Source organism: Rhamphochromis longiceps, linkage group LG9 (assembly GCF_057381845.1).
Source record: "Rhamphochromis longiceps isolate RC_006_pf linkage group LG9, R_longiceps_female_GT1.1, whole genome shotgun sequence".
Lineage (NCBI taxonomy): Eukaryota > Metazoa > Chordata > Actinopteri > Cichliformes > Cichlidae > Rhamphochromis > Rhamphochromis longiceps.
Genome location: NC_140565.1, coordinates 23081708 through 23108722, shown reverse-complemented (window position 1 = coordinate 23108722; position 27015 = coordinate 23081708). Strand labels below are relative to the sequence as shown.

Sequence of the window (27015 nt, the reverse complement as noted above, 5' to 3'; positions counted from 1 at the left end):
TCACCATCAACATTGCGTGCAGCAGCAACCACAGCCTCCCAGACACTGTTCAGAGAGGTGTACTGTTTTCCCTCCTTGTAAATCTCACATTTGATGATGGACCACAGGTTCTCAATGGGGTTCAGATCAGGTGAACAAGGAGGCCATGTCATTAGTTTTTCTTCTTTTATACCCTTTCTTGCCAGCCACGCTGTGGAGTACTTGGACGCGTGTGATGGAGCATTGTCCTGCATGAAAATCATGTTTTTCTTGAAGGATGCAGACTTCTTCCTGTACCACTGCTTGAAGAAGGTGTCTTCCAGAAACTGGCAGTAGGACTGGGAGTTGAGCTTGACTCCATCCTCAACCCGAAAAGGCCCCACAAGCTCATCTTTGATGATACCAGCCCAAACCAGTACTCCACCTCCACCTTGCTGGCGTCTGAGTCGGACTGGAGCTCTCTGCCCTTTACCAATCCAGCCACGGGCCCATCCATCTGGCCCATCAAGACTCACTCTCATTTCATCGGTCCATAAAACCTTAGAAAAACCAGTCTTGAGATATTTCTTGGCCCAGTTTCAGCTTGTGTGTCTTGTTCAGTGGTGGTCGTCTTTCAGCCTTTCTTACCTTGGCCATGTCTCTGAGTATTGCACACCTTGTGCTTTTGGGCACTCCAGTGATGTTGCAGCTCTGAAATATGGCCAAACTGGTGGCAAGTGGCATCTTGGCAGCTGCACGCTTGACTTTTCTCAGTTCATGGGCAGTTATTTTGCGCCTTGGTTTTTCCACACGCTTCTTGCGACCCTGTTGACTATTTTGAATGAAACGCTTGATTGTTCGATGATCACGCTTCAGAAGCTTTGCAATTTTGAGACTGCTGCATCCCTCTGCAAGATATCTCACTATTTTTGACTTTTCTGAGCCTGTCAAGTCCTTCTTTTGACCCATTTTGCCAAAGGAAAGGAAGTTGCCTAATAATTATGCACACCTGATATAGGGTGTTGATGTCATTAGACCACACCCCTTCTCATTACAGAGTTGCACATCACCTAATATGCTTAATTGGTAGTAGGCTTTCGAGCCTATACAGCTTGGAGTAAGACAACATGCATGAAGAGGATGATGTGGACAAAATACTCATTTGCCTAATAATTCTGCACTCCCTGTAGTTCTTAGAAATGAAAAATGTGAATTAACAAAAAATTGGTATCGGCAGGTCAACCAAACGAACACAGAAATGGAAATTGGCCAAGAAAATTACAATCACTGCATCTTTAGTTATAGCATCGAGGTTACCGTTTTTAGATTTTCAGATGCAGTAGAAGAAGAAAAGCTAATATTATTCTATAATTTTTGGCACAACTGAGACTGAAAGCTTCAGGTCCACATTTGTATGCAAACATTTAAACAGGCGACTGCTGAGAAGTCTGTGGCTTCTGACTACAGATTGTAAAATGTAAATGGACTGGTTCTTACAGAGCACTTTTCAAGTAATTGTAAAAAAAGATCCTCTTTTATCAAAAGAGGCAAAGATTTAAAAGGGGAAAAAAAGAAAGTAACAAGAGAGTGGACCTTTAAGGGCATTCACTTGATGAAGTGAGGACTGTGATTTGAGAAGGTTCAAAAGTGGTTGATGAAATTCTATCAGATCAGTGACACAAGCTGCCTCCATATTGACCTAATACAAGTGGGTGTTTCATCACAGGAAGCGAACTAGCCTTTGTACAAGCAGGGTGTTTACAGTGGCTGAAACAGAGGCTTAAATTCTAACTTGAGACTCAAATGATAGTTTTTTGCATTTAAAAGTCATATTAAAGCTCAAGAATACACATAAAGTCTTTGGTTCTTGCTTCACTGCAAGCACGCCGGCGTATTTGTCTGCTTTCTGCAGAAGATGGAGAGTCACAAAGGCGTATCACAAAGACTTTGCACAACAGGAGCACATCAAGCCTGCATACCAGTAACAAAGCTGAAAATTCTCTCTACACCATGCATGAAATTAAACCCTTCAAAAGGATACCTGGATCCTTACTGGTTGGTGAGCTAGGCTGAGCTACATTTTCACTAAAATGTAACAAGTTAAGGAAAAATCTGCCTGAAATCCAGCAAACAAATTAAAAGAAATAAATAAAACAAGCCGACATGACCAAGCACAACATTTGTAAGGTAACGATGGACAAAAGTAGCATTAAAATTGGCTGAATTTGCAGCATTAGCTGCTGTGACTATAAGCAGAAAAATCATACCAAGGAATTTTAAGCATTAAACTTAGAAGGTAATGTGACTTGAGTGCCGTACCTTTCTTACATATATAACCTGATCTTTGAGTTACCTTAAGGTGAAAGCATTCACTTATCATATCAAATTAACAACTTCTGAGAAAATGTGACAGATTAGCAACAGTTTTGAGGTTAATGAGTCCAAACAAACAGGCATAGTGTGTTTTTTCGTCAGATTCCATTCAGTCTTTTAAATCACGTTTAAAAACGTATTTGTTTGATCTGGCATTTAAGGCGAATTAGGGTAATTTACATCTGGCTCTGTATTTAGATTATGTAATTATCTTATATTTTATATATTTGTAATTTATATTTTAGTGTGATTTTATTTGTACTGCGATTTTACTGGAAAGCACTTTGGTGTACTTCGGTCTTAAAAATGTGCTATATAAATAAATTTTGATTGATTTTGATTGATTTTGTCTAAAGAAAACGAAAACCACAAACGCAGTGAGACTTCCCCAACCTTACCAATCATAAAAGCCCCACCCAAAGCATTTCCGTGACAACAGTCTTGTGCTGTAAACAGAGACTTGTTTCTGAATGCCCAGAATTTGTTACTTGCAGATGAAGACAAAAAACCTGCTACACAATAAGTTAAACTGCTGCCAGTTTTATGGTATTTCTTTCAACACTCATCAGAAGAACACATGCAGCACAAATGTTAATCATTTCCCTGTTTTTTTTATGACAAACCTCAAATAAATTGAAGCTTTAAAGCTGTCCCATTAAATTTTCAGGCAATCTAATTACACAAGACACATTTACAGGATTAAAATGCTTCAATTCTAAAAAGCCTCCTACAAATCGGTTTTCTCGTCAAAGGAATTAGACTCCAGCCCTCCTAGCGCTGACTGAAAGCTTTTACTCCAGCTATAAAAAGATCGAGGGTTATCGGCCCATGCGCTCACGTATTTGCTAATCGATTAGAAACCTTTCCGAGAGTCTACTCTCTCATATTTGTCTAGAAGTAGCATGTTTGTCCAAGCTCTGCTGGTGGTACCACAGTGTTAATGTGTTTGCCTCCCTCTCACCCAGACACGGGGATGGATTTAGCCAGCGGGCTGCTGAGTCAGGCAGAGGTCTTCTACTGCTGAGAGATAAAGGTCAAGGGTCAAGCTGAGGCACATACTGGCTGTCTCTGTCTGGTTTGTCATCTGACTTCTATATTTAAACAGTGTTTTGCTTCTAAGCAGTCACAACATGCTTGGACCGAACTTGTCCTCTGGCTATTAATACTATAAATCTTGATGCATGTAGGGCTGCAGTCAACCCAATAAACTCTTGGTTGACTGCAACTGTACCAACCTTTTAACTAATTAGCTAATCACAGGTAGGCTGGAGAGGGGGAAACAGTGTTTGGACTACACTTTACCTGCTAGTCGTTTTAGCCCAAACCAATAGAATAAGCTAATATTATAAGCATGTGTACTTTTACCTTTAAGCTAACGCGTTAACAACAGACTGACGAATCTTTCTTTTTAAAGGAGAGATGAGGCTTCACATGCAGCTTGGTCTGGCGTCTACTGACATAAAGTCTGAATGTGTGTGTGCTTGCAGAGTTATTAGTAGACTAAACATAATTATATATATATCAGTTCTGATATATTTGCACTCAAACACTATGAAACAAAAATGTTGGCAGACACCCTTGCTGAAAGATGGGCTGTGATATGTAAACTGCTGCCAAAGTTACACCCGACTCCATCCGTTTTAACCAAATGCAGCGGCAGTACCGACTCCTTCATTCCTCGCGTCATAGATTCAGTGGTGGAAACATTCCTCCAGGACTTTGGTCCATATTGACATGACGGCATCACACAGTTGCTGCGGATTTGTCAGCTGCACATCCATGATGTGAATGTCTTCTTCCACCAAATCCAAAAGATGCTCTATTTGATTGAGATCAACAGTACAGTGTACAGTGAACTCATTGTCATGTTCAAGAAACCAGTTTAAGATCATTTGAGCTTTGTGACATGGTGCATTATCCTGTTGAAACACCTATCGGATGATGGGTACACTGGTCATAAAATGGGATGGACAATACTCAGGTAGACTGTGGTGTTCAATACTAAGGGGCCTAAAGTGTGCCAAGAAAATGCCCCACACCATTACACCTCCACCGGCCTGAACTGATACAAGGTAGGATGGCTCCATGCTTTCATGTTGTTCAAGTCTAATTCTTACCCTGCGATCTGAATGAGTCATCAGCACTAGGTGTGGTCTTCTGCTTCTGCAGCTGATATGCTTTAAAGTTCAACCTGTTGTTCATTCAGAGATGCTCTTCTGCATACCTCGGTTGTAATAACAGGTTATTCCAGTAACTGTCTTCCTATTAACACAAACCAGTCTGGCCATTCTCCTCTGAGCTCTAATATCAACAAAGCCTTTTCTCTCACAGAAATGCCACCCAATGGATATTTTTCCTGTAAACACTGATGGTTGTGTGGTCGTCTCGACCTTGTCCACATGTCTAAATGCATTGAATTGCTGCCTGTTCTAACCTGTGTAAATAGTTCTAGAACAAGTTAACCTCATAAACTGGTTAGTGAATGTGGTTTGCTGCTCATGCAAAATAAAAAAAGAACCATTAAACAAGTTGGCAGTGAAAATATAGTGTTTTTCTGCGGATGATAAATGAATCCATCCTGGACAGCTCTGAATATGACATTTTTCTCCTGGAAGTAACACACAGTCTGGACACAGCTCTGTTTTCAATCCCAACCATCACCGCTGGGATAAACTAGACCACAGCTGGGCAGGATTTAAACTGCATCCAAAGGCGTTTCCAAAAGAACAAAAAAACCCACCAACAACAAAGCGTCAGCTCAGGCAGGGCACAAAGTCAAGCTTCGCCATAATCCCAGCAGATCGCATGATGCCAGTTCAGCCCACATCAGCTGACGGCTCAGCTAATAACTTTTATGAATCATTAAGTTACTTTAATCTGCCCACAGTTATGTGCAAGACATTATGCATCACAAATCCAGGTTCTCCAAGGATAAATGTCTGCTGTCATTACAGTGCTTGGGTCTTGCTGCTACTTTGCCAGCTCTATGTATGCGCTCATAAAGAGTAGAGCGGACATTTAATGGGGAGGACATAGAACAGACTCATTCCAACAAATATAAATGACTGCAGATGAATATAACAATTTCCTTTTACTAGAGTCTTCACCACTGAAGTAAAGTGACTCAACTCATGGAAGATTTTATGATATCAGAGAGGAAATTTCAAACTGCATATTCAAATTCACTTCATGACTTAATATTTGTGAGCGCTAAAACTGAAAAAGCTAAATGCATCTATAAACGCTTCTGATTTCCAGGGAGCCGATCTTACGAGCGCGTTCTAAGAGATCATAATCAGCAGCTCAGCCTCCTGCATTTCAGCTTCCAACAAAGGATAAAAGATGGATTGCAGCCATGATATCTTCTGAGATTTAAAATAATGTGTTGGAGCACTTTAACACTGATGTGGGGGCATTTCTGTCTAATAAAGCTATGCAGTTAGTTAAATGTCATGCACTCTAAATATGTTTTTTACTGTTGTTAAGCTGCTGTTGGTCCTCACATCAGAGCCAGAACATAAATTCATCAGATCCCTGCAACTTTTATCAACTCAGGGCCGTAGAGAAAGTTAAAGTCATCTTCCTGGACTCCCAGCATCCTTGACAGAATGCGTTTGCATCCTTCAGGAGCGTTATCAGACATAAAGAATGAGGTCATTTATTCACTTCTATGGCTTTTTAGAGAAAATTAAATCTGGCTTCTTTCTTGATGGATATAGGAAAGGAAGCTCTTCATGCTTTAGGCTTCCTCTTGTTGCTGTTTCTTGATGATTTTTTAAAATTTATTGTCTTTGTGTACTTTGTGTAAACGTTGTATTTATCATTACTGATTGCTTTCGGTCTTTGTCCAAGTTCCAAAAACCTTGTAGGAAATTTTCTACAGACAAGAGACGACACTGAAACATGATGATTCATGTGACTTTTTACCCCTTCTGTTCAGTTCAGACTGGATGTTTTGTTGCTGTTATTACTTTACTGTAATTTCAGTATCAGTTCATATCACTTTTTTCTTTAGAGCGCTATTATTGTTTTATTGATTTCCGCAGTCTTCATCAGCTCAGGCCAGCAGCAGGTGAAGGACAGGCTTTACAACCAAACCTGGATGACGCAGCTGAAAAACACTAAGCCAGCTACTCAACTCACACGTATGGAAAAGTGGGGCAGTAAGAGAAATGAAAATAACGGTGGGAGGGGAAATGAGATTGTGGAAAACAGATTACAGGGCAGAACATGAGATAAGGCATTGAGGATGTGTGAATGCCTGCAGCTGTACTTTGTTCTCCACCATCGTGTGCACCAGGAAGAGATGCGACAAGAGCCAAGGTGGCCTCCGTTCTCAGCAGCAGGTTACAGCGACCTCCAGCTTATTAAAAACACATCGCTCAGGGTCATTTTGGGGCGACTCACAGGAGCACGGACAAGCTATCAATAAAGCTAATCACATGTGGCACATTAACTTTAATAAGAAGGCAGCAGCGGGAGCCCCTGAGCCCCACTGATGTAGAAAGAGTCTACCTCAGGGCCTCTAACGTGTCTGTTTGTATCACATCAATCTATGAATTAAGATTTTACTTTTGAGGTTCTTTCCAGCTGGCGCGGGAATAGTTAAAAGATTATTTGGGACGTATCTATACAGTTTAGGACAAATGTCACCTTCCATGGTTTACTGATAACTAAAGCGATGGCTAGGCTCCTCTGAAGTCAGTCCCCATTGACTTTAGTTAAATGTCTGCTTTTGGAGAGTGAAATCTATGTGATATATAAGGCAAGCAGTGAAATTGTGAAAATATTACTTCAGTGACCAAAAGCATGACATTTCAGATACAAGCAGTGGAAATGAGCTTCCTCTGAAGCATGTCTGTGCTCTCCCTGAGAGGCAGGGTGAGGAGCTCGGTCATTCAGTAGAGCACATCGAAAGGAGGCAGTTGAAGTGATTCTAGCATCTGATTAGGATACCTCCTGGGTGCATCCTAGGCAGTGATGATGACTCTCGGCTGGCTTGGGAACACTTTGGTGTCCTTTGGATGAGGTGGAGGAGGCTGTCGAGGAAGGGGAGGTCTGGGCTTATCTGCTTAAACTGCTGCTCTGTAACCCAGACCCGCATAAGAAACAGAAAATGGATAAATGGATATAGATGGAGAGGTATAAAGAGGTATTCATTTGCATGTCTTATTTTGACATTTGAGTTAATATTCTTTCCACCATTTTCACTTCAAATTATGTCCTCAAACATTTCAGAAGTGATAATTCACAAGGTTCAAATCTGCATTAATTGCTCACTTTAGTTTAAACTGGGCAACAAAGAACATGAGGGTTACTTTTAAGCTTTTAAGTTAGCACACACCGAACTGGCTACCCACTGTTAGTGAGTGAAACCTTCTGGCCTTTAAAATATTCAAGATCTCGAAGGATGCACCAGACATGAATTAAAGTTTCTGTTCCACTGGGAGGCTGGCAAGCTAAGCTAAAAAGATAACTCAAAAATTGGAAGACAGTCAGCTAAACTTGCTAATGATGATAATGTCAGCAGATCCTGCAGACTGTGTTTTTAACAGCTATGAGACAAAAGGGGATAGAGGCCAACTCGACTCGTGCGCTTGATTTTCTGTTGCCTTAGCACTTGTACGTTACACTGGGATCCAAATCAGGTTCACTGATTTTAGGCTCGCCCACACGTGTCCACTTACAGTGATCTGATGAACTGTTACACCCCAAAGGGGATTTTTTTTTAAATTAAAAAGAGGATCTTACCTTTTGCAGAGGCCAGTCCCAATAACTCAGAAAACACTTCAAACACTTTGACAGCTGCAACTGGCTCAACAGCTTTGAACACAAGCCGGACTCAGATACACTGTGCACAGACACACAGCAGGCACATCAAGCTGGTTCTGACCTTTCACTAAATTCCCAATTCCCATTCTGTCCTAATGATGATGTGCAAACAAAGAATTACCCTCAGCGTATGATCCGATGGACCGATCATCATCTCTGATCTGATTCTCTGTAACCCCAGCATGTGGCTCCACATCCGTTTAGACAAAAGAAGCCTTGAAGCCTTGTTTTTTTTGTTTTTACACACCATATGAACATGAACTTCTCTGCTGGCTCATTTTTTCCATAACAGCTTTTTAGTTTTTGCATAATAGTGAAAAAAAAATGTAGTGGCATTTTATGATATTCTAAAAATTATATAAACCTTCAAATGACAGTCAAACTTTGACAGCAAAGAAATTAGAGATTATTGAAGGGCTGAGAAACGGGTGTTCAAAAGAAAACCAGCACACCTGCCAGCCATGCGGGGCAGGCTTGTGGCAAAAAGGGCATCAAATAACTCATTTATAATCATATCGTCTCCCTTCAATTTCAATTTTGGCTCCTCGTCGATGGATGGGATTTTCCGGGCATATATCAGTGGTTTGGCAGCTCCCTGGATAGAGGGGATTTTATATTTGACCCCCATTCAGTATGTGCTGGGAGGCAGGTCTTTCATTTCATCAAGTCAAAGACAAAAAATAAAGAAATATTTATTGCATCATAGACGTCAAATTAGATCCTCACAGTTTATGACTTAAATAAATGGTTTTAGATTAAGTTGGGTTGGCAGCGAGCAGGTTTCAGTTGCGATGATGGACAGTGAGTTGGCATCTTGACCACTTCAAGCGTCTGCGATAGCAGAGGCTTTCAGGTGCACGGGGAACCAGCCAGACATTTAATCAATAACTGGACCTCCTGAAGCCGAGTCACGTAACATTTTTAGGTTTCTGTGGGACACCAGTTCAACGATAAATCCCTCCACACTGCCTCTGTCTCAGACAGTAACAAGAAAGAGAGACTGGGTATTGAAAAACACACTGCTTTTGTCTATTTTAACTTTAATAAGGTGGCCCTTAGGTGCAAAACTCTTCAGAAAATACAATAAAAACAACACACAGATTTGCAAAATGTCTCAATTTTGTCCCTGTGATTTCATTTTCCTAAAAATGAAAACTGTTTATTCATTTTTAATTTAATTTCCTAAAATGTGTTCTGAATTTTTGTTTTATATTTTATAAAATTATGTGATGCATTTTGTATTTAGTGTCTAAAATGCTGCTTCTTGTTGAAACTGTTGTGTCAAACGTGTAAAATCTTCCTTTACTGATCTTTAATCTTTCTGTGTATTCTGTTTAACTGCTGTGATTTTTTTAGTGCTGCGTTGTCTGTTTTGCATTGTGTTTTCTAAAATGATGTTTTTGTCTTTTGCACCCCAGAGCTCCTCCACGTGTATGCCCCTGTAGTTGAGTGGAAATCTTTTATTGTCACTCATGCTGCCTCCACGGTGTCACTGCCACCCAGCCCGTTTGGGACAAGGGCATGTGTATTATCTTCGTACACTGGTATGAATAACATATTCATAATTAAACTGCTCGCACTAATTTCTTTGCCATTTAATTAGTCAATTATGGGGCACGGGAGACAAAGGCCTTTAAATGGGAGTCAATTACCTCTTTATGATGCAGTTAGAGCGCCACTCTAAGAATCCCCCCATAATAGCGGTTGTTTATCACATTCTTTGGACAAGGCTTTAGCTGCCTACAATTAATACTTTATAGGTTCGAAATGCACATGTTGCTGCTGAAAAGTGGTAATACATTTCAAACGTGAAGCGGCTCGGCAGTCCTCGAGAGGTGATAGAGTACTTCAGCAGGGTTGTCGCAGATCTGAAGAGCATTAATCCTTAGTGACATATAGTGAGAAAATACTTTGTGTTTAGCGACAAGACTAAAGACCCATCAGCCTAAAGGAAGGAAATTACTGAGTTGCCCCTTCACTTCCCTTCATCTTCTGTCTTTTTTGTCATGGGAAAAAAGGACAGCAAAGAGAATGACTAAATATTCTCAGATATATTCACACCCATGTATACAAATACCTGTATTTAATAGAGCAGTCAGACTGAGGCTTGCAGACTAGCCAACTTGGTTCTCACAAAGCCAAACCACAGACTTTGAGCAATTGTGGCTGTGATAATGACGTGCTGTTGCATTCTTGATCATAACTTGTACATTTCACCACACCCAGACCTACACTGATACCAGCATGCTTTCTCATGCTAGAAGCTACAGGGAAAAAACCCCCAAAAACCAATAAACTCCCAGAGTTAGTGCAGGACAGACCTCTGGATTAAGACCTGAGAGTTTCTAGTTACTGGGGAAAAGCATGAGAACTGATACGAGCCTCTCCCTCTTTCTCCCATTTACAGTGCACACACACACACACACAAAGGTAGCTTGAACACCTTTGCAATTTATCACCACAAAGACTCAAAGAAAGCCTTTGTTCCTGGCTCTGTGCAGAGCACTGCCAGTAAATCTCTGCTAGTCCACACTGGCGAGGGGACAGAAACCTGAACACCTGGCACAAACTAAACCATTTACCAGAACCACTTGTTGACGTGTTTCCTTTTTTTTAATGGTCCGTTTTTGTTTAGTCACACTGATATCTTTGAACATGTTGGATCAGGTCAGAGGAAGAAAGAGAAGGGGTCACTTCATCCAATTTCCTCTGATATTTGAATGTTTAAATTGGTTCCCTGCAATAGAGGCATGTTTGGTATTGTAGCCTTTTAAAGAGGTACTGGACACTGTCTGGCATGTTTCCCTGGGAAAATATGGGCATGGTGCCATTGTTTCCAAGAACTGTGAGAAGAGTTTTCTAATTTTTTTATGCACTAGTCAAATAGATATGTCTCAAGAACTTCTTTTTTAAAAAAAGGGCACAGATAGAAATGTGCCGTAGCTCCCACTAGCCTCCTGTTTACAGCTTCAGTATGAGCTCAGTCCAAAATTAGTTAGCCAGACAGCTGGGACACTCTGGAACAAGTTTGTCCAAACAAAAAAAAAAATCACCCTGACCTCCAGAAACTTCTACTGGCCTGTGAGAACAATCCCTTATCCTCCTAATTCCTGGCAACCCTAACTCTTGGAGGGTCGAGTGATGAACACCATGGCCAGAAGAAAGCCATACACATGAGTTACAAAAGTTTAGTCTTCATGACTCACTCGACGGGGGAAAAGCAAAACAAACTGTAGAACAACGCTGACTGCTCTGTTTCAAGCACAGCAGCAGATGACGATGTCCAATTTTAATTCCCGGAGACTATAAAGATCCAGCATCTGAGTCAGTTTCAATTTCTTTGGTGTTTACTGTAAGGCATCAAAAAATGGCACTGAACCCACAAAGACATGCCTCAAAGCATGTAGAACAATGACGTGTTCACTAGAGAAAAAAAGCAAGCCAGATCCTAAAGATAAATGCAAGGTGGAAAACAAAAAAACATGCTGCCATCATCAAAGTCGCCATCTATTTTCAGAACTAAAGTGGTGGCTGCAAACCTTTTCATTCCTCTCCAAAATGCTACGACCTGTCAGAGTCTTGCAGTCTGTGTTGTCCTGTGAAGAGCCCTTGCTGCGGGGCATACTTGTTCTTTGTCAGAATGAGTTTGGTGGGGAAAGAGGAACTTCTGGATCGGGGAGGCTGAGACACTTTCCGGGCAGACTAACAAAGGCAGGGCTGTTGGATCTACAGCAAGGAAAAGACTAAATGAGTGTCTGCAAGAATTCCCTTGGAGCTAGGGCTGCACGATTTTGCATAAAATGAGAATCACGATTTTTTGGCTTAGAATTGAGATCACGATTCTTTCACGATTTTCTTTTCCAGTATAAATATTTATTGCACTTATTAACTGCACATCAACTTCATAACAGTTGAGACTGAACATAAAAACAATAAATAAACATAAAAACAACAAAATGTTGTACTGCTTGAAATTCCGTCTCCACCGTTGCTCGACGCTGCGTGTATAGAGCAGGTAGCGCAACAATAGAAAAATAGTTGCGGGACGGCACTGTGTAGCGTTTGTCTAGGGTGTTGATCATTTTCCTAAATCCCTCGTTTTGCACAGTGTTGATGGGAGCCATATCTTTGGTCAGGTGATAAGTGATAGCCTCCGTAATTTCTTTGTGCCTGCGGGAGTTCGACGTGTATAGGGAAGCGCTGTATAAGGTTCCCGTTATTGGTGTTTGGGTGGTTGACCTGGACGGATTTTCTCCTGTCACTTTCTCGTCATCCCTGACGTGCTGTCCGTTGTTTTTTCCCTGCTAATTTTAGCATCACACGGCACAGCTTCTGTATCACGTGGTATAAGGCTCCGCCCTTGTCATTTGTTGAGCAGGAAGAGTGAGCGCTTGTTTTCATGCAGATTACGTCCCGGATAAAAATGTGGTACAATCGTCGTTGTCTTTTTTTTTTTTTAAATTGCTGTCATTTGGAAATGAGATCGTACATAAGTATGAATCGAGATCGCGATTTTCTAACGATTAATCGTGCAGCCCTACTTGGAGCAGTTCAAAAAGATTGATTGAACAGATTTAAGCGTGTGCAGCATTAGCAGGATAATAACTGCAAAAGATACATGTTACACCAGACAGCTGTAAATTAGAGGAGGGAGAAAACAATGGCACGAATGAGCCTGCAATTGATGCCGTTTGGTGCGAGTGTGCTAGCTTAATAAACCAATCAACAAACAGAACAGTAACAGCATGTTTAATGTGACTGCGATCACTGAAAAAATGTGGCCTTTTGGCTTTTTCTGGCAAAAATTATGTCAGCAAGGGCAGGAAGTATGGCACATTACTGCCAGACTTTCAGCTAACTGTTAGCTTAACATAGCATATGTTTAGCTGATATTTTTCAGACGATAATATCAACACTAACCCTTCAAATGGAGACTCAGAACGGGGATTCACACATGGCATGGTTTTTGGTACCAGATGGGCTTGTCTGAGCATTTCAGAAACTGCTGATTTGCTGGGAGTTTCCCACAAAGTCATTTCTAGGGTTTACAGAATAGTCAAGAGAAAATATCCAGTGAGGTGTTATTCTCTGGGTTGTTGTTGGGAGACGTCAGAAGAGAATCGTAAGACTGCTTCATACTGATGGGAAGGCAACAGTAACTCACGTTCCAACCAACATATCTCTGAACGCACCACACATCGAACCTGAAAGCAGATAGCTACAGCACACCCACGTAAGCTCTTTCTGTTAATGTTTAGGTATGACCACAAATATGGGAGTAAAGCTTAAAACCATCCCAAACCGCACTTCACAGAAAAATGTGGCCACAGCTTTTCTAGCAATCGATTAATAACTTTAGTGTGATTGCTGAATTTAGTGCAGCGGTCAGTTATAAGAGTGCATTCCTGAAAAATCTGCTGTTACTAAAGTAAAGCACTGCACACATGACTGATCATTATTACCATGGTACCACTTGATCGCTACTCTAAGTAGTAAACTAGTGATAATATATATGCTAACAAGGGCACGTTTTTGGGACTTTTGCTTTTAAAGATTGTTATCCCTGCAACCGACTGGGGACCTGTCCAGGGTGCACCTCGCCTCTCACCCTATGCCGGCTCAATGGATGTTTTCATAAATATGAAGAACGACACCTTCCTCCAAACCCTCTGACTACCATTTCAATTCAAGGGCGGACCTAATTGAAGAACGTGATGTTACTAGATGATTTTAGTGAGAGGTTAATTTGAAGATTCAAAAACACTGGTGCCACAGAACCAAACTGAAGCTAGTTTTTATTTTAACAAAATACTGGAAAGTTTCCACCAGTCCTTGAAACCTAACTAAGTTTACAAGATTAAATCTGTAAATCAAGCCAACCAAGTGCAGGTTTTTGTGTGTGTTTGTGTGTGTGAGAGAAAGGTTTTGCTTTTTGCAAAATAAAGAAAGCAACAAAACAACAGTGAAAACTGCTGCTTAAGGACTAACAGACACATGCACAGAGCGAGGCGAAGGCATGTAGCAGCATGCCATGAACCCCGTGAGTGACACTTGCTTGAGTGGGACAAAGCTAAACCATCGCTCCTGCTGGGTGGAGGATATGAAGCCCGCTGCAGGGTGGTGTGACAGGCTGCTCGGCTGGGTTGACACCTTATCTTCTTTCAGCATGCCTGGACCGCCTGAAACATCACACTCTCTTCTCTCCTTCATGATAGCAATGCATGCAATGCTTTGTTCCCCTTTGGAGAGCTGCTGCTTTCAACCTTCCTTATTGAGTGCATCATATCTTTGCATCATTTCAGTGCATACAGGATGCATACAGTTTTCTTATTTTACACAGCTAGGTTATACTATGAGCACTGGTAGGGTTTTTTATGTATTGGGGAAAAAAGGCCCAGAGAGAGGTCACGATGCTAAAGTATACAAATAGAGTAAATATATAAGCTGATATGTTTTTTTGAAGGGAAAATTAGATTTCATGATTCTGTAACACCTGCAATTAATTTCTGCAATTACTCCCATTAGACACAAATAAAAAGACATATTGCCATAAAGTGTCAAGCATGAAATCACTCCATCTGTGTTTCCCATCATTACATCTTCAGGATGTTATATGAGGTTTTAGTTAACAGGACTCCTGTTACAGACCCCACAGCTGACTGACAACCAGCCGGCCATTTTATGTTATGCTACACATAAAATTCAGCACTCAAAACCTGACTTTAAATACCAGCGACTTGCTGGCCTGTATCAGGCCAAACCCCTCGAAGACCTCAAACAAAGTGAAGAAAAAAAGATGATCCAGTAAACCTTTGCAAAAGTGCAAAACTAAAAACAAAGGGGCAACACTGTGCAGGTGAATGTATTAACATGGGAGAGATTTACTTCAAAGGCAGCATGCACGTTTGCAAAGGGGCGTCAACATAAAATATGTTGCATTGGATGTTTTGTGGAATTCATTCATAACTATACTTGTTTTGTACATTGATATTTTCTGTCACGATCTATTTTACAAGAAGAAACTGAGTCTACAGTAAAGAGGAGAAAAGAGTTTTGGAGTCAGTCCATCTCATCTAATTAATCAGAATTATCAGTGTAGTTTCAATAGGTGGGTCGTGTGGCGGTATGCCAGGTGTACGCAGTCCTGGGAGACAACTGCGGCTCGTTTGCATGAATCAAGAGCACCTCCTCCAAGATAGAAAAACATTCAGCTTTTCAAGAGGCAGTATGGGACTCATTTTATTTTTCAAGGTTTATCAAGACCACACATTACTTTTAGTTGACAAAACAAGAAGATTGAATTTTTGCAGTTTGACAGTCCACTCATACATAATTTACAGGGACATAAACCAGAAGGCGATCGAGGAAAGGCTTCGAGCAGCCTCCAAAAACAGTCAGCCAGCTGTTTTCTAGGATAACACAAACATACAAAAACATTACAAAACTTTTATACCTTCGGTGGCTGTTCTTGTTTCATGGTTGGAATAAAAGGGATAGTACAGTACAGACCTGAGCCTGCATTCAGGTCAGATGCCAGAACAACCGCAACTGGCCAATTTCAGTGTGAGGAGTGGGGACTCCAGAAGAAGGTCATTTCTGTCGCTTGCAGTCTCATTGTTTCAGTCACTACCCTCCTCTCGTGGTTGTAGGTGAGGGTAGAAGCATAGATCAACCAGTAAATCGAAAGCTTCACTATCATGCTCATCTCTCTCATTTTCTCACTCATAAACAAGACTCCGAAATACTTAAAGTCCATAACTTGGGGTAGCAACTCATTCCCAACCAAGCGTGGATACCAGCTTAGAACCACACTCAACTGCAAACCGCCCCAATGCAAGCTGGAGGTCATAATTGGTTTAAACCAACAGAACTACAACTGCATTTTGTCAGCAATGCAAACCAGGGTCATACTATTTATCGGTAATAGATAGCTTGAAACAATAGGTCCAATACTCTGTACCTGAAGCCCTCACTGGGGGAAGTGGTCTTCTCCAAGGTTTTCTCCAAGTCCGCAAAACACACGGAGACAGGCTGGACTATATATCAGTTTAGATATCAGTGTAGTTGCGTTGTGAACCAAAGTAGAATCCAACACATGATGTTGTTACTTATAAGTTCCAATACTGATGCGATCCAAAGTTAGCCGTCAGCAGTAACAAACAGGCAGATTTCATCATCTCTAAAATATTGCTGGGATAGTTTTAATACTTCAGACTGAAAGTGGAAAACACGTTGTCATTCTGTTTGTCTTTCACCTGCTGGTGTGTGGAAAGAACGCAGGGCTCACTTCCTATTTAAAAGTACCCTAAAGCTTGGGACATGTTAATAAAACAGTTGTTGAAACATAAAAAAGCTGCAGATATTTTCAATCTTAGTCACAGACACTCAGGGAGGCACACACACTTACAACAGACACTAAAGCAAACAGCAAATCTTCCATGAACTCCAATTCTCACATGGTCTAGTACCAAAATAAACATAGACTGAAACTGACAGCTTAAGTACTGTTTATAAGCCGGGCATTTTGTCCTGGAAAGGCCAAAAACAGAAGAAATGGAAAGTCTGGCTGAGATCCTGGATAGAGTAGTGTGCAGGGCTGTACAGAGGACAGTCAACTGTTGCAAATGCTACACCTTCACGCCTCGGTCGAAAAGTGACATCATTGGTTGTTATAATGTGCAATGAATAGAAAACCCTTCAAATAAATTCTATAACAATGACAGAAGATTTGTTTTTATATCCACCCACTAAATACTGTATAATAATCTGTAGACTGTCAATACAAACTCGGTCTGGTTAACATATGTTTGATCCTTTGTCAATGCTACATCCAAATTACTGGAAAATCTGCAAAGCAACTGTGAATTGATACACATTTCCTTCCACTATCATTACACAAACATCAGGAGTCATTGCTGGGGTTAATTTTCCAATCTGCAGTCAATTAACTGCAGCAGAACAGCCAGAAGAAACCGGCACTAGTGAAGCTTTTATGAGGAGGAATGAAATCAGTGTAAAACAAAATATGTTTCCTAAAACACCAGGTATAGAGAACATACATACATATATATATATATATACATACATACATACATACATACACACATATATATATATATATATATATATATATATATATATATATATATATATATATATATATATATATATATATATATATATATATATATATATATATATGTATGTATGTATGTATGTATGTGTGTGTGTGTGTGTGTGTGTGTATACATATATATATATATATATATATATATATATATATATATATATATATATATATATAATACACATACACACATCCTTGAATTCACTCCATGACCACCATGCATCTTGAACTGGATGCAGAAACACAACAAAACCAAAGACAGTGGGCTGACCTCAGGAAAATATAACATGTATGCTTCTTTGCATGCCACCAAATTACATCTCTTCCATGATCCTCAGCTGGAAGAAGAGTAGCTTAACCCTTGTGTGGTGTTCGTATTTTTGTTACTCAGCCAGTGTTCATGGGTCTGGTGGACCCGCTAGAGTTTTGGCTTTCCAAATTAACACTATCAAACAATTTTATGTTAAATTACTCAACAGATGTTTACTTCATCCCAATTACAAGACATATGAACAGCAAACATGGTTAATTTTTTCCCTTTACCTTTGTTAGATCACATTTATGAATTAATGTGCTTCTCGTTTTTCTTTTATATAAAATGTTATAAATAAATCAGTTATAATCAAGTGGAGTGAGTGGAAAGACACAACACATTTACACGTGAAAAAATAATTAATTGTTTAATTTTTCTTTTGAAAAACACTGAACACGGGTCTCACAGACCCGAACACCATACAAGGGTTAAGTCACAGGTTTCTGAGCCAAAAGGTTGGTCCATGTCTCCCTGGGTGCTTTGCTCTTCCTTTTCTCTTTCCCTAGAAGCTTATTTAGGTTTAAATACAGAAAACGTCTGGCTTAAGGCCCGATAAGAGTTGAGTTTGCAATGACTCTAGATGTACTGTACAAATATACAAAACTCACCCAGCCAGTCCTAAGTGCATTTAAATGTGCCAAATTTAACAAAACATCAATATTTTATGCCTTATGAATAAGAAAAGACTTTTTTCCACAACTTTTCATCTCTAAAGTTTCCAATCACGCTGTGATTCATTCTGTTCCTGTTGCACTTTGTTTTTTATCATATACAAACTTCTTCCTCTCAGAAATTCAGTGCATGGACTGCAGCATGTTTAGATTTTTGGGAAAATAAACTGATCCAGAAGCAAATGAGGCATGCAAACACTTAGTCACTTGTAAATGATTGTTGTACGTCTGAGCAGAACATTAGTTTGACAATATGTAACTGCAGAAGAGTGCCCAGGGGAACTGTTTTCCTTTATTGCTACCCTTTATTTTTCCTTCCTATAATCTCAGCTATTAATCATCACTCACTACACTTTAGAGTCCCATATTTTGATATTGTTCTGCTGTTATTGTCTCTTCTTTCACTATGACGGTCAGAAAAGATGGGCAAGTGCCTGTTTTCTAGGACTCCGCCCTTTCTCGGTTATCCTCTCAAATGTTTCCCAATGCAAAACACAACTCCTCCTACCCAAAATGAAAACTATTGTGCTTGTTCCACTCTTCCACGCTTATGATCTATTTCTTACATCCCTCAGCCGAGTCTAAGGGAGGAGCAGATAACAGCCTTACTGTGGTCTACTGGCTGCAATCATCTGCAGAGAGGGGATGTTTCTGATGATTGGAAAATGCTTGTCATCTTTCACTGACATCCAAATTTGCATAGCTTCAACCATCACAAATCTCCTGGTCCTCCATCTGACCGTTTCAAGCTTACTCTACAGACATGATTCTTGCCTAGCAGTAATCATTAAAACTATGTGATAGCTCAAGCAGCATGTTTTAACAACTGGATGTAAAGGAACTTTTGAACCAATAAGAAAAAAGCTTAGAGTAGCTTAACTGCACTGGGCTTCATTAACTAGTGGCCTCTTTGCTTTTTGTTTCTGAGCCTATTGAACTCCGTGTGGCTCTCCAGCCCTCTAAAGCCATCAGCGTGAGCTTCTCCTCGGACTAAAAGGGGCGGAGGGCTGAGCGACAAGGGTCAGGCGTGACTAATGCAAGAACCTGGTGCTGCTGTTGGATGCTACTAAGCGGGGGTGGGTGGGACGATATGCCATGGCCCGCTGTTGCCACATAGAGGGCAGCACAATAAACCCAGCCGCCGTCGCCGCCCCTCCCTGTCTGTCACCCCCTCAGACCACCCCCACCCCCTTCATCCATTCATAGCAGCTCCTTTCAGCAGGTCATTCAGTGGGGCCGGTAAAGAAGCTAGCTCATTCTGTCCGTTCTGAAATGTGCAATGTCAGAAAAAGGGAGAAATGGTGGGGGCGAGATTCCGAGGAGGCTTAAAGAAGGAGAACAACTAAAGAAGACCGAGCTGGAATCTCCTGCTTTGAATCAGCAGGCAGTTTGTGTTGGGAATCACCTCCGAAGCATGACGAAGAGAAGAGGGAAATGTAGCAACACTGCAAATGCAAAGGAATTTGCATTACTAGTGTTGTAAGACACAACTTAGTAGTGGCCACAGGCATCAAATAATGACAATCTGTCACAAGATTGTGGCCACAGCAACACCGCTTTTACACACTGTTGTCATTTTAGCTCAGTCTTTGCTTCCAGTTTAATTAGCGTCTGGTTTAGGGGCGAAAAACTTCTTGATTAGGCTCAGAAAAAGATTGGGGTGATGAAATAAATTAAATAAATTCAAAATATGAATCATCCTTCTCAACATTAAACCTGCTTTGCATCTTTGTACCAATTTGGACTTGGGCTGTGGTGAATCTTTACCCTACCCAGCATTCATGCTTGTGCGTGCTGTTAATTACCTTGTGGTCATGTCCTAGTGTTTCATGTGGTACCAGAAATAAAGAATATCCTTTGGGGTATTTTTTTTCTACTTGTTTGTTTTTCCCTCCTGGGCCCTTTATTTTTGTTTTAGTCAATGTTCTTTTTTTCAGAGTCCTTCCATTTTTCAGTTCTTTGTATATTCCCCCATATTCAGTTCAGCTTAACTCAATTCTGTTTTATTTACATAGCGTCAAGTCACAACAACAGTCGCCTCAAGGCAGTTATATTCCAATAGTTTCGGCAATCTCCCTCCAGCAATCTGCTGATAAATGTGTCTTCATATTGAGGCGATGTTATTTTCTTACCGGTGAATTTAAAACCTGTGGCAAAAAAATAAGTTGGATATGCACAGAAGGAACTGACAGCACTGACCATGCCAAACACCTACAGTACATTTCCACTGTGATGTGCATCGTGGCATAGCTCACATCGTAAGGTTCAAAGGGGTCTGTGTTTATGACATAGCCTACAGCGCCGATTTAACACAGTAGTATAAATCCTCTGTTAACAGTAGCATGTGCAATTGTGATGCCACAGGGTCCTAAAAAAGCACATGTTGGAGGTGAGACCTGCCCTGACCCACAGTGTAATGGCATCAAGGAGAGTTTTGTGCATATACCTCTGATGACTTTGACTAAATTCCAATACTGGAATAAATAAGAGAAGGCTCATCTGTCATCATTTTATCTCCAAAGGTTCAGCTTTATTTGTTTATACTGTTGATACTCCAACTTTCCCTCCTGAGCCCAGAATTAAAGGTTTTTTCTTCACCTCTGTTTATGCACAGACTGAAAAGGACTTAAAACAGGTGGATTTTAAAGCACCTGATGTGCCTGAGATCTCGCATGTTCAAACTTGTAATCTCTGTTTTGTGTCTGAGACAGAGAGAAAGAAACACGTGACTCTGGACACAGAGGTCATCAATAAAAGCTTAGATATGCGGTTTGTTAGCTAGGAACATAGCTAGGTATTTTACCCACAAGAATAAAACCAAGGCATGAAAGTCTTTGATGGCCAGCATGCATTTTTCTTCACAGCTCTCATTTTAATGTGCCTCTGAGTGTGCGCCTGTAGGACTGCAAAGGCAGCTGCTGGCAGCGTGATGGATGAGGAGCGTCATGTTGGAGCTGGAGACGTCCACAGTCGCTGCAGCCTGTAAGCTTTTTAACCCTCTATCAGCCTCTTCCAGCCCGTGAAGAAACCCCACTCCCAGCATCCGCAACGAAATGAAATTCCACACACAACCGCAATCTTAGCACATTAACAGCCTTCAGCAAAGGCTTTTAAATCAGACCACATCATTACATGAGTCAAGACTCTCTCTCACGCTCTCCTTCTTATTCCCCTATCGCACATGCAGATACTCTCCAGGCTCTGGTGGAACATCTCTTTTTCCACTCGGAGAAAAGCAGCAGAGTGAAAATTAACCCCAAAATCAGTGTCAATTTTCTGAGAGTGCCCCTGTTGAGTGTATCTCTGGGTGAACATCCAGAGCCACAGACTGAAAGCTTTTAAAAAAAACAAATCCTAATGCACTCACAGGATGTTGTGTAATTTCGCCCAGATGTGTTCCACAACTCATCTAACTAATAAAGAAGAAGGGAATGTTTCCACCATTGCTGTGATCTCAGCTTCTAGTGGAGTTGCTCAGCCACTTTCAGAAGGCCTGCGAGCTTTTCTAAATGTGAATGGTGCATTATATCATCCCAGAGGACCTACAGAGAGTGGAAGAGTCCACCTGCACTCTGTTAATACAGGCCTATCTAAAGAAGGGCAGGGGTTGCTCCTTCCAGCGGATTTGAGGTCAGCCCACGGCAAGGGAAGCACCTCACCCAGATATCTAAAAATACTGTCCCACATACAGTTTTGCTGCATCCAGCTCAAGCAGGAGATGGACTGATGAAGGACTCCGAGTGTAGCGCTGGTTTGGTGGGCATTCCTGTAATCTGTCTACCTCTAAAACAAGCTTTAATACCAGGCGAAGGAAATGAGCCGACAATTTAATCTAAGCTCTGAGCCTGGAGTGTGGCAGGATTCGTAAATGAGACTGTGTGAGAGTGTAAAAAACACGAGCAGCACGTGCATGCCCCTGTGCAAACCACCACACACGCAGCTGATAGCATCGTGCTCTCTCTCTCTCCCAAACAGGGCCAAACAGCCCTGTGGTCTGCACTCACACACACATGCGAGTTGAATTTACAGTCACTGTCAGCAGTTGAACATTTCTCTCACCACTATCTGATACGTGATGAAGATCTGCTGCCAGCAATAAAAAAGCCCTGGGAAACACGAGCTGGCCAGCGCGAACAGAACCGATGCTGGCACGAACTTCTCCCACCGAGGGCAAACTGACGTGGGATGGGCTGAGATTACAGATTTGTGTGTGTGTGTGTGTGTGTGTGTGTGTGTGTGTGTGTGTGTGTGTGTGTGTGTGTGTGTGTGTGTGTGTGTGTTTGTTGGGGGGTTCAGGTGGACTACAGTAGGGATATTGTTTGCACAGGAATCCTGATTCTCCAGTATGGACTTTGTCTTACAATCAAGGACATCAACAGGATGAACATCTAGGTATCCAACCTGAACCTTAAATAAAAGTAAGAACTGTGAAAAGTTGCACATGGTTGACACTTCCACCTTACATGTCAGAGTGGGAAGAACAAGGAAGAGGAAGCTTGTTGTGCTTCTGCACAAGCTGAATTAATGCGAAAACACAAAAAATCAGCCGAGCTCGGAGGCAGTGCATAAGAACATGCAGGAAAAGCAAAGCAATTAAGTGAACCTTGTAGTAGTTGGGAAATTATGATAATTAGCATCAGATCAAGTCTACTCGAAAGGGAGTAAGTTAGTGGGTCATGACAGCCTTCTTTAGGCTAATGAATTCTTAAAATAAAAAGGAGACAGGATGTTTGTCCACTCTTTTTTTAAAACACACAAGTGGATCTCTGCAGCAGCAAACAATGAATTCTGCGCGTAACACAATCTCACGCAGAGGCCAACCAGCAGTCCACCTGTGTCTGCATCATTTCTCCTGCACGCTTTGCAGAGGAGACTTATGCACGAACTTGGCTCTTTAAGGCACAGATCTCAACTCGGTCCTAGCAGGTTAATGCCTGATGGCTAACGCGGTCTTCTTACCGTTACTGGCTGTGATCTCGGCTTGCACATTCCACACACACTGCAAAACTAAAACAACTCCAACAAAAAGGTCGAACGTCTTCACAGGCGCCATATCCAAGTTCCCGCTGCCGATTTCTGCTCAGTATCCCGATTTTTTTCTTCTTCTTCGTCTTCTTTTAGAGTCCGTCTCTGTCACGCACAGACACCGCTTCCCCGAGAAGACTCCGTAACTCTCCTGCCTGTCCTGCTGCTTTTAAAAGGGAAACCTGCCTGCGCTGCACTGAGCTGTTTTTTTGTTCCAGCGTGTGCCACGCCGCGCGCTTCTGGACAGTAAACGCGCTCTCCGCCTCCAAAATTAAGCAAAAATAAATACTAGCAAACAAAGTGACCGCATAAATACGAATCTCAGTCCTTGCACTGTAATGTCATCCCACAGGACGGAGATGCAGAGCGTTAGTCAGACAAATAAAGGCTAAAAATGCGCTCCTGAAGAAGAGTGCGCTCTCGCCGTCATCAACTCCTCAGAGCCAATGACCCTTCTTCTTCTGTTTGATGCTCCGGGTGTGCAGAAGCTGGGGAGGCAAACCCAGCGAACTGTCGCGGACACAGGCAGGTATTTGAGTGACGTGGGAAAATATTGCGAGCAGAAATACTTTGGAGGTTCAGGATGACGCATTTGTCGACTGAAGGCTCCCCGGTGGACAAAAGAGACTTTCACTCAGAGGGGCTTGTTTTTATGAAAGATGGAGCAATAGACACAGCAGACTTTGGCTGTACAGAAGTACAGACTGGCTCTATTTTTAGTGTCCGTCTTACGTCTTTTCCTCCTCGTGCATTTCTTTCAATTAAGAAAAATCTGTAGACTCCACTTCTGTCCCATCGCTCACCTTTCCCCTAGACTCAGGTGATTGAACTGTGAGAGCGCCCTCTTCAGATACATAACATTAACACTTTTGTTCTATTGGAAATAGCTTACTTCTTCACTGATGGTGAAAATACATGAAATAGAAACCTGACTTTTTCTGTTTAAATGCACATTATCTTTTCCTGTGACTAAATATGTGGAAAACTTTTGAAACCATAACCGATAAATAAAATGAGCTATGCGTTAACTCCAAAGTGATGTTACTTAATTACACTTAATTAAGCTTAAGCATCAGTTAGATCTTAGCTCTAGAGGTAAAATTCCGTATTAAATCTCCGGTAAACAAAGTTGCAAAATACTACAAGCAAAAATCAAAATAACATGGGAGAGATTTACTTCAAAGGCAGCATGCACGTTTGCAAAGGGGTGTGTGTGTGTGTGTGTGTGTGTGTGCCTACAAACCTCAGTGGAGAAAAAGATGAAAACAGTTGTAAAAATCTGAGAGGACAAATATTTTGCACAACTCAGGCCCCTTAAACAAAACAGATCAATAAATACCAATTAACTCTATAGCTTTGTCAGTAATTAGTCATTACCTTGATTAGCCTCCCTGTCTACTTAGATTCATACAGAGCAGCATCTGCCAACAGTGCAACAGTGATGAGATGGGGATTTGTTTCTGCACTAAATACATTTTACTGTGGCATCAAAACAATCAGATTTTTCTCTTAGAATCATCACTTTCCCTTTTTTCTCTAGAAATATTTCTGAAAACGTGATAATCAATCATAAAATAATTAAGAAATGAAACAGATGGAAACAGTAAAAAATATGAGACACGTGCAATAACTCCAGATCTCCAGATATCATGTTTTAATCCTTCTTCAGTATCAAAGTAACTTATTGACAGCTGTACCGTCATGATGATATGGCAAAGACAAACGGATAATTGTTAACTGAACATATTTATTTGGGCCAAACTGGTGAAGTGTCACAAAATCTTCTAGTTTACTTCCCTGAGACATTAAGCAATCCACAGTTAAAGCTGCAAGAGAAACTACCAGGAAAGGTCAGGAGTAGGAGGTGAACTACTGCCTAACTCACAGCAGTCAGTGAAGTTTTTTTTTTCAGTGTCTTTATTACTTTTAAGAATAGGGGACAAACCTGTTTGGATTCATGTCAAAAACTTACACTGCACTGAAATAACACGTGAAATGTCCTTAAAAGCAGTGTGTGATGAAAATGGCATAGAAAGAAACTGTTCCAGGTAAGGTATTTGATGGACTTTAGTTTGGAAATAAAGAGAAATAAAGTTAACATTTGAAATCTTAATATATATGTCTTAGTGTATTAATTGTTTTGAAAGAATAGGAATTACTGAGGTACGGCAATGGCATGTGTCATCAGAATCAGAATCAGCATACTTTATTAATCCCTAAGGAAATTATGTGGGTTACAGTTGCTCCAATACAGTACAAGAAAGAGACTAAACTATCTGACAATGCAATGTGTTGCAGATGTATTGTCATGTGCCATTTATGTGGCCCAAAATCATTAGCAAGCCAGGCTGAACATTGTATCGTGTGGGCCTGAAATTTGGTGGGCGTGTGACTGACATGCAGAAGCCAGTGTGGCCCATAAACTGCAGCTGTGGGGCACATCTGGGCCAAAAATTCATTTTGATCTGGGTACCATGATCAACTTTATTTATATTTAAATTTTGTGTTATAATCTGGATATTTCTTTATTAGACCTATTTTTATTAGTATGGGTATTTTGTAATAATTTGTATTATTTAGTATTGGTACTTTAACTTGTTTGATCTGGTCCTGTAGTAGAGAGATCCTTCAGACGCTTAGTTCTGAAGGATCCTTTTTCACATAAATGGAGGCCATTTATGTGATAAGGGAAAGCCCATCTCTGAATTGAGGAGGGGGCCTAAGGGTACATCTTATGTATTGCAGCCATTCCCCAACTCTCTGTGAATGGTACCAATGGCCATTGATCAGTGGTTGTTCATCAGCGGTGATAGTTTCAGTCATTATGCAAATGTACTGTTTATAAGATTTGGAGAAACCTGCAGTCAGCTGAGACTGAAGAAGTCACTTTTAATGAGTGACGAAACGTTTCTCCCACTGAAAACTCTACATCCAGATGAACAGAATCAACTTTTGGGAGCTTAGTTCTGTTATTTGTGTGAGCACTTCACTTTTAGGGATGTGCAAAAAAAATGACAAAAAAAGAGGAAGAATGTTTTGACATGCATTTTCTCTACTTTCCTCTAAAACAGCTGTAGGAGACATTGTTATGATCATAAGACTCATAAATTTCTGCTGACAGCACCTGTCCACGATTGTGGCACATTCATTTCCTCAGATAAATCCCAATCACCCCCGGCACGATTGGTTCAAACACACACCCCTTCTCCAGTTACAGGGGCTTACATCAAGTGACTGCAGCGCAAACACAAACAATCCCACCCAGGTAGGGATACACAATGCGCTGCCCTGTGATGTATTCCCTCATAAAAGGAGATTATTGCTGACACGTGCAGTGTGGCCATTTAAGCCGTAAAACATCTTTTAATCAGATGCAGTCCAGTGTCACCATGCCATGTGATTTAGCTCCCGAGGCTCCACACAGGCTCTGCAGCTCTAATCGTCACAGCACTCGAGTCTCAGCAGCCACAGCTCTGCTGCTGTAATCGCCCCCTTCCCCAACTTCTGCAGAAACAAGCTGACCACTCTGAAAATCTCCCACAGCATCCTCCTTCAGTATCTCCCTAAGCCACCACCCCCCCTTCCCCCAACCCCTTCCAGTGTGACATAAAGCAGGATCAGACACAGTCACTCAGTGAACTTTTGCTTGGCTGCACACCACACCACACTTTGCCTCTCCAGGGGGACTTTAAAGAGCATCAAAACGTCTGTGACGA

The 27015-nt window shown here is 41.2% G+C and overlaps 1 protein-coding gene across 1 annotated transcript in view; it reads right to left on the bottom strand.

Moving 5' to 3' along the window:
* The window catches only part of plxdc2b (plexin domain containing 2b), a 120930-nt gene extending 96871 nt beyond the window's left edge, over window positions 1–24059 (bottom strand). The window contains exon 1 of the mRNA XM_085418902.1: window positions 23234–24059. Within this exon, the coding sequence (XP_085275028.1) occupies window positions 23234–23327 (94 nt within the window). The 5' untranslated portion in view covers window positions 23328–24059. The remainder of the gene's footprint in view (window positions 1–23233) is intronic.
* Window positions 24060–27015: the final 2956 nt, after the last annotated feature.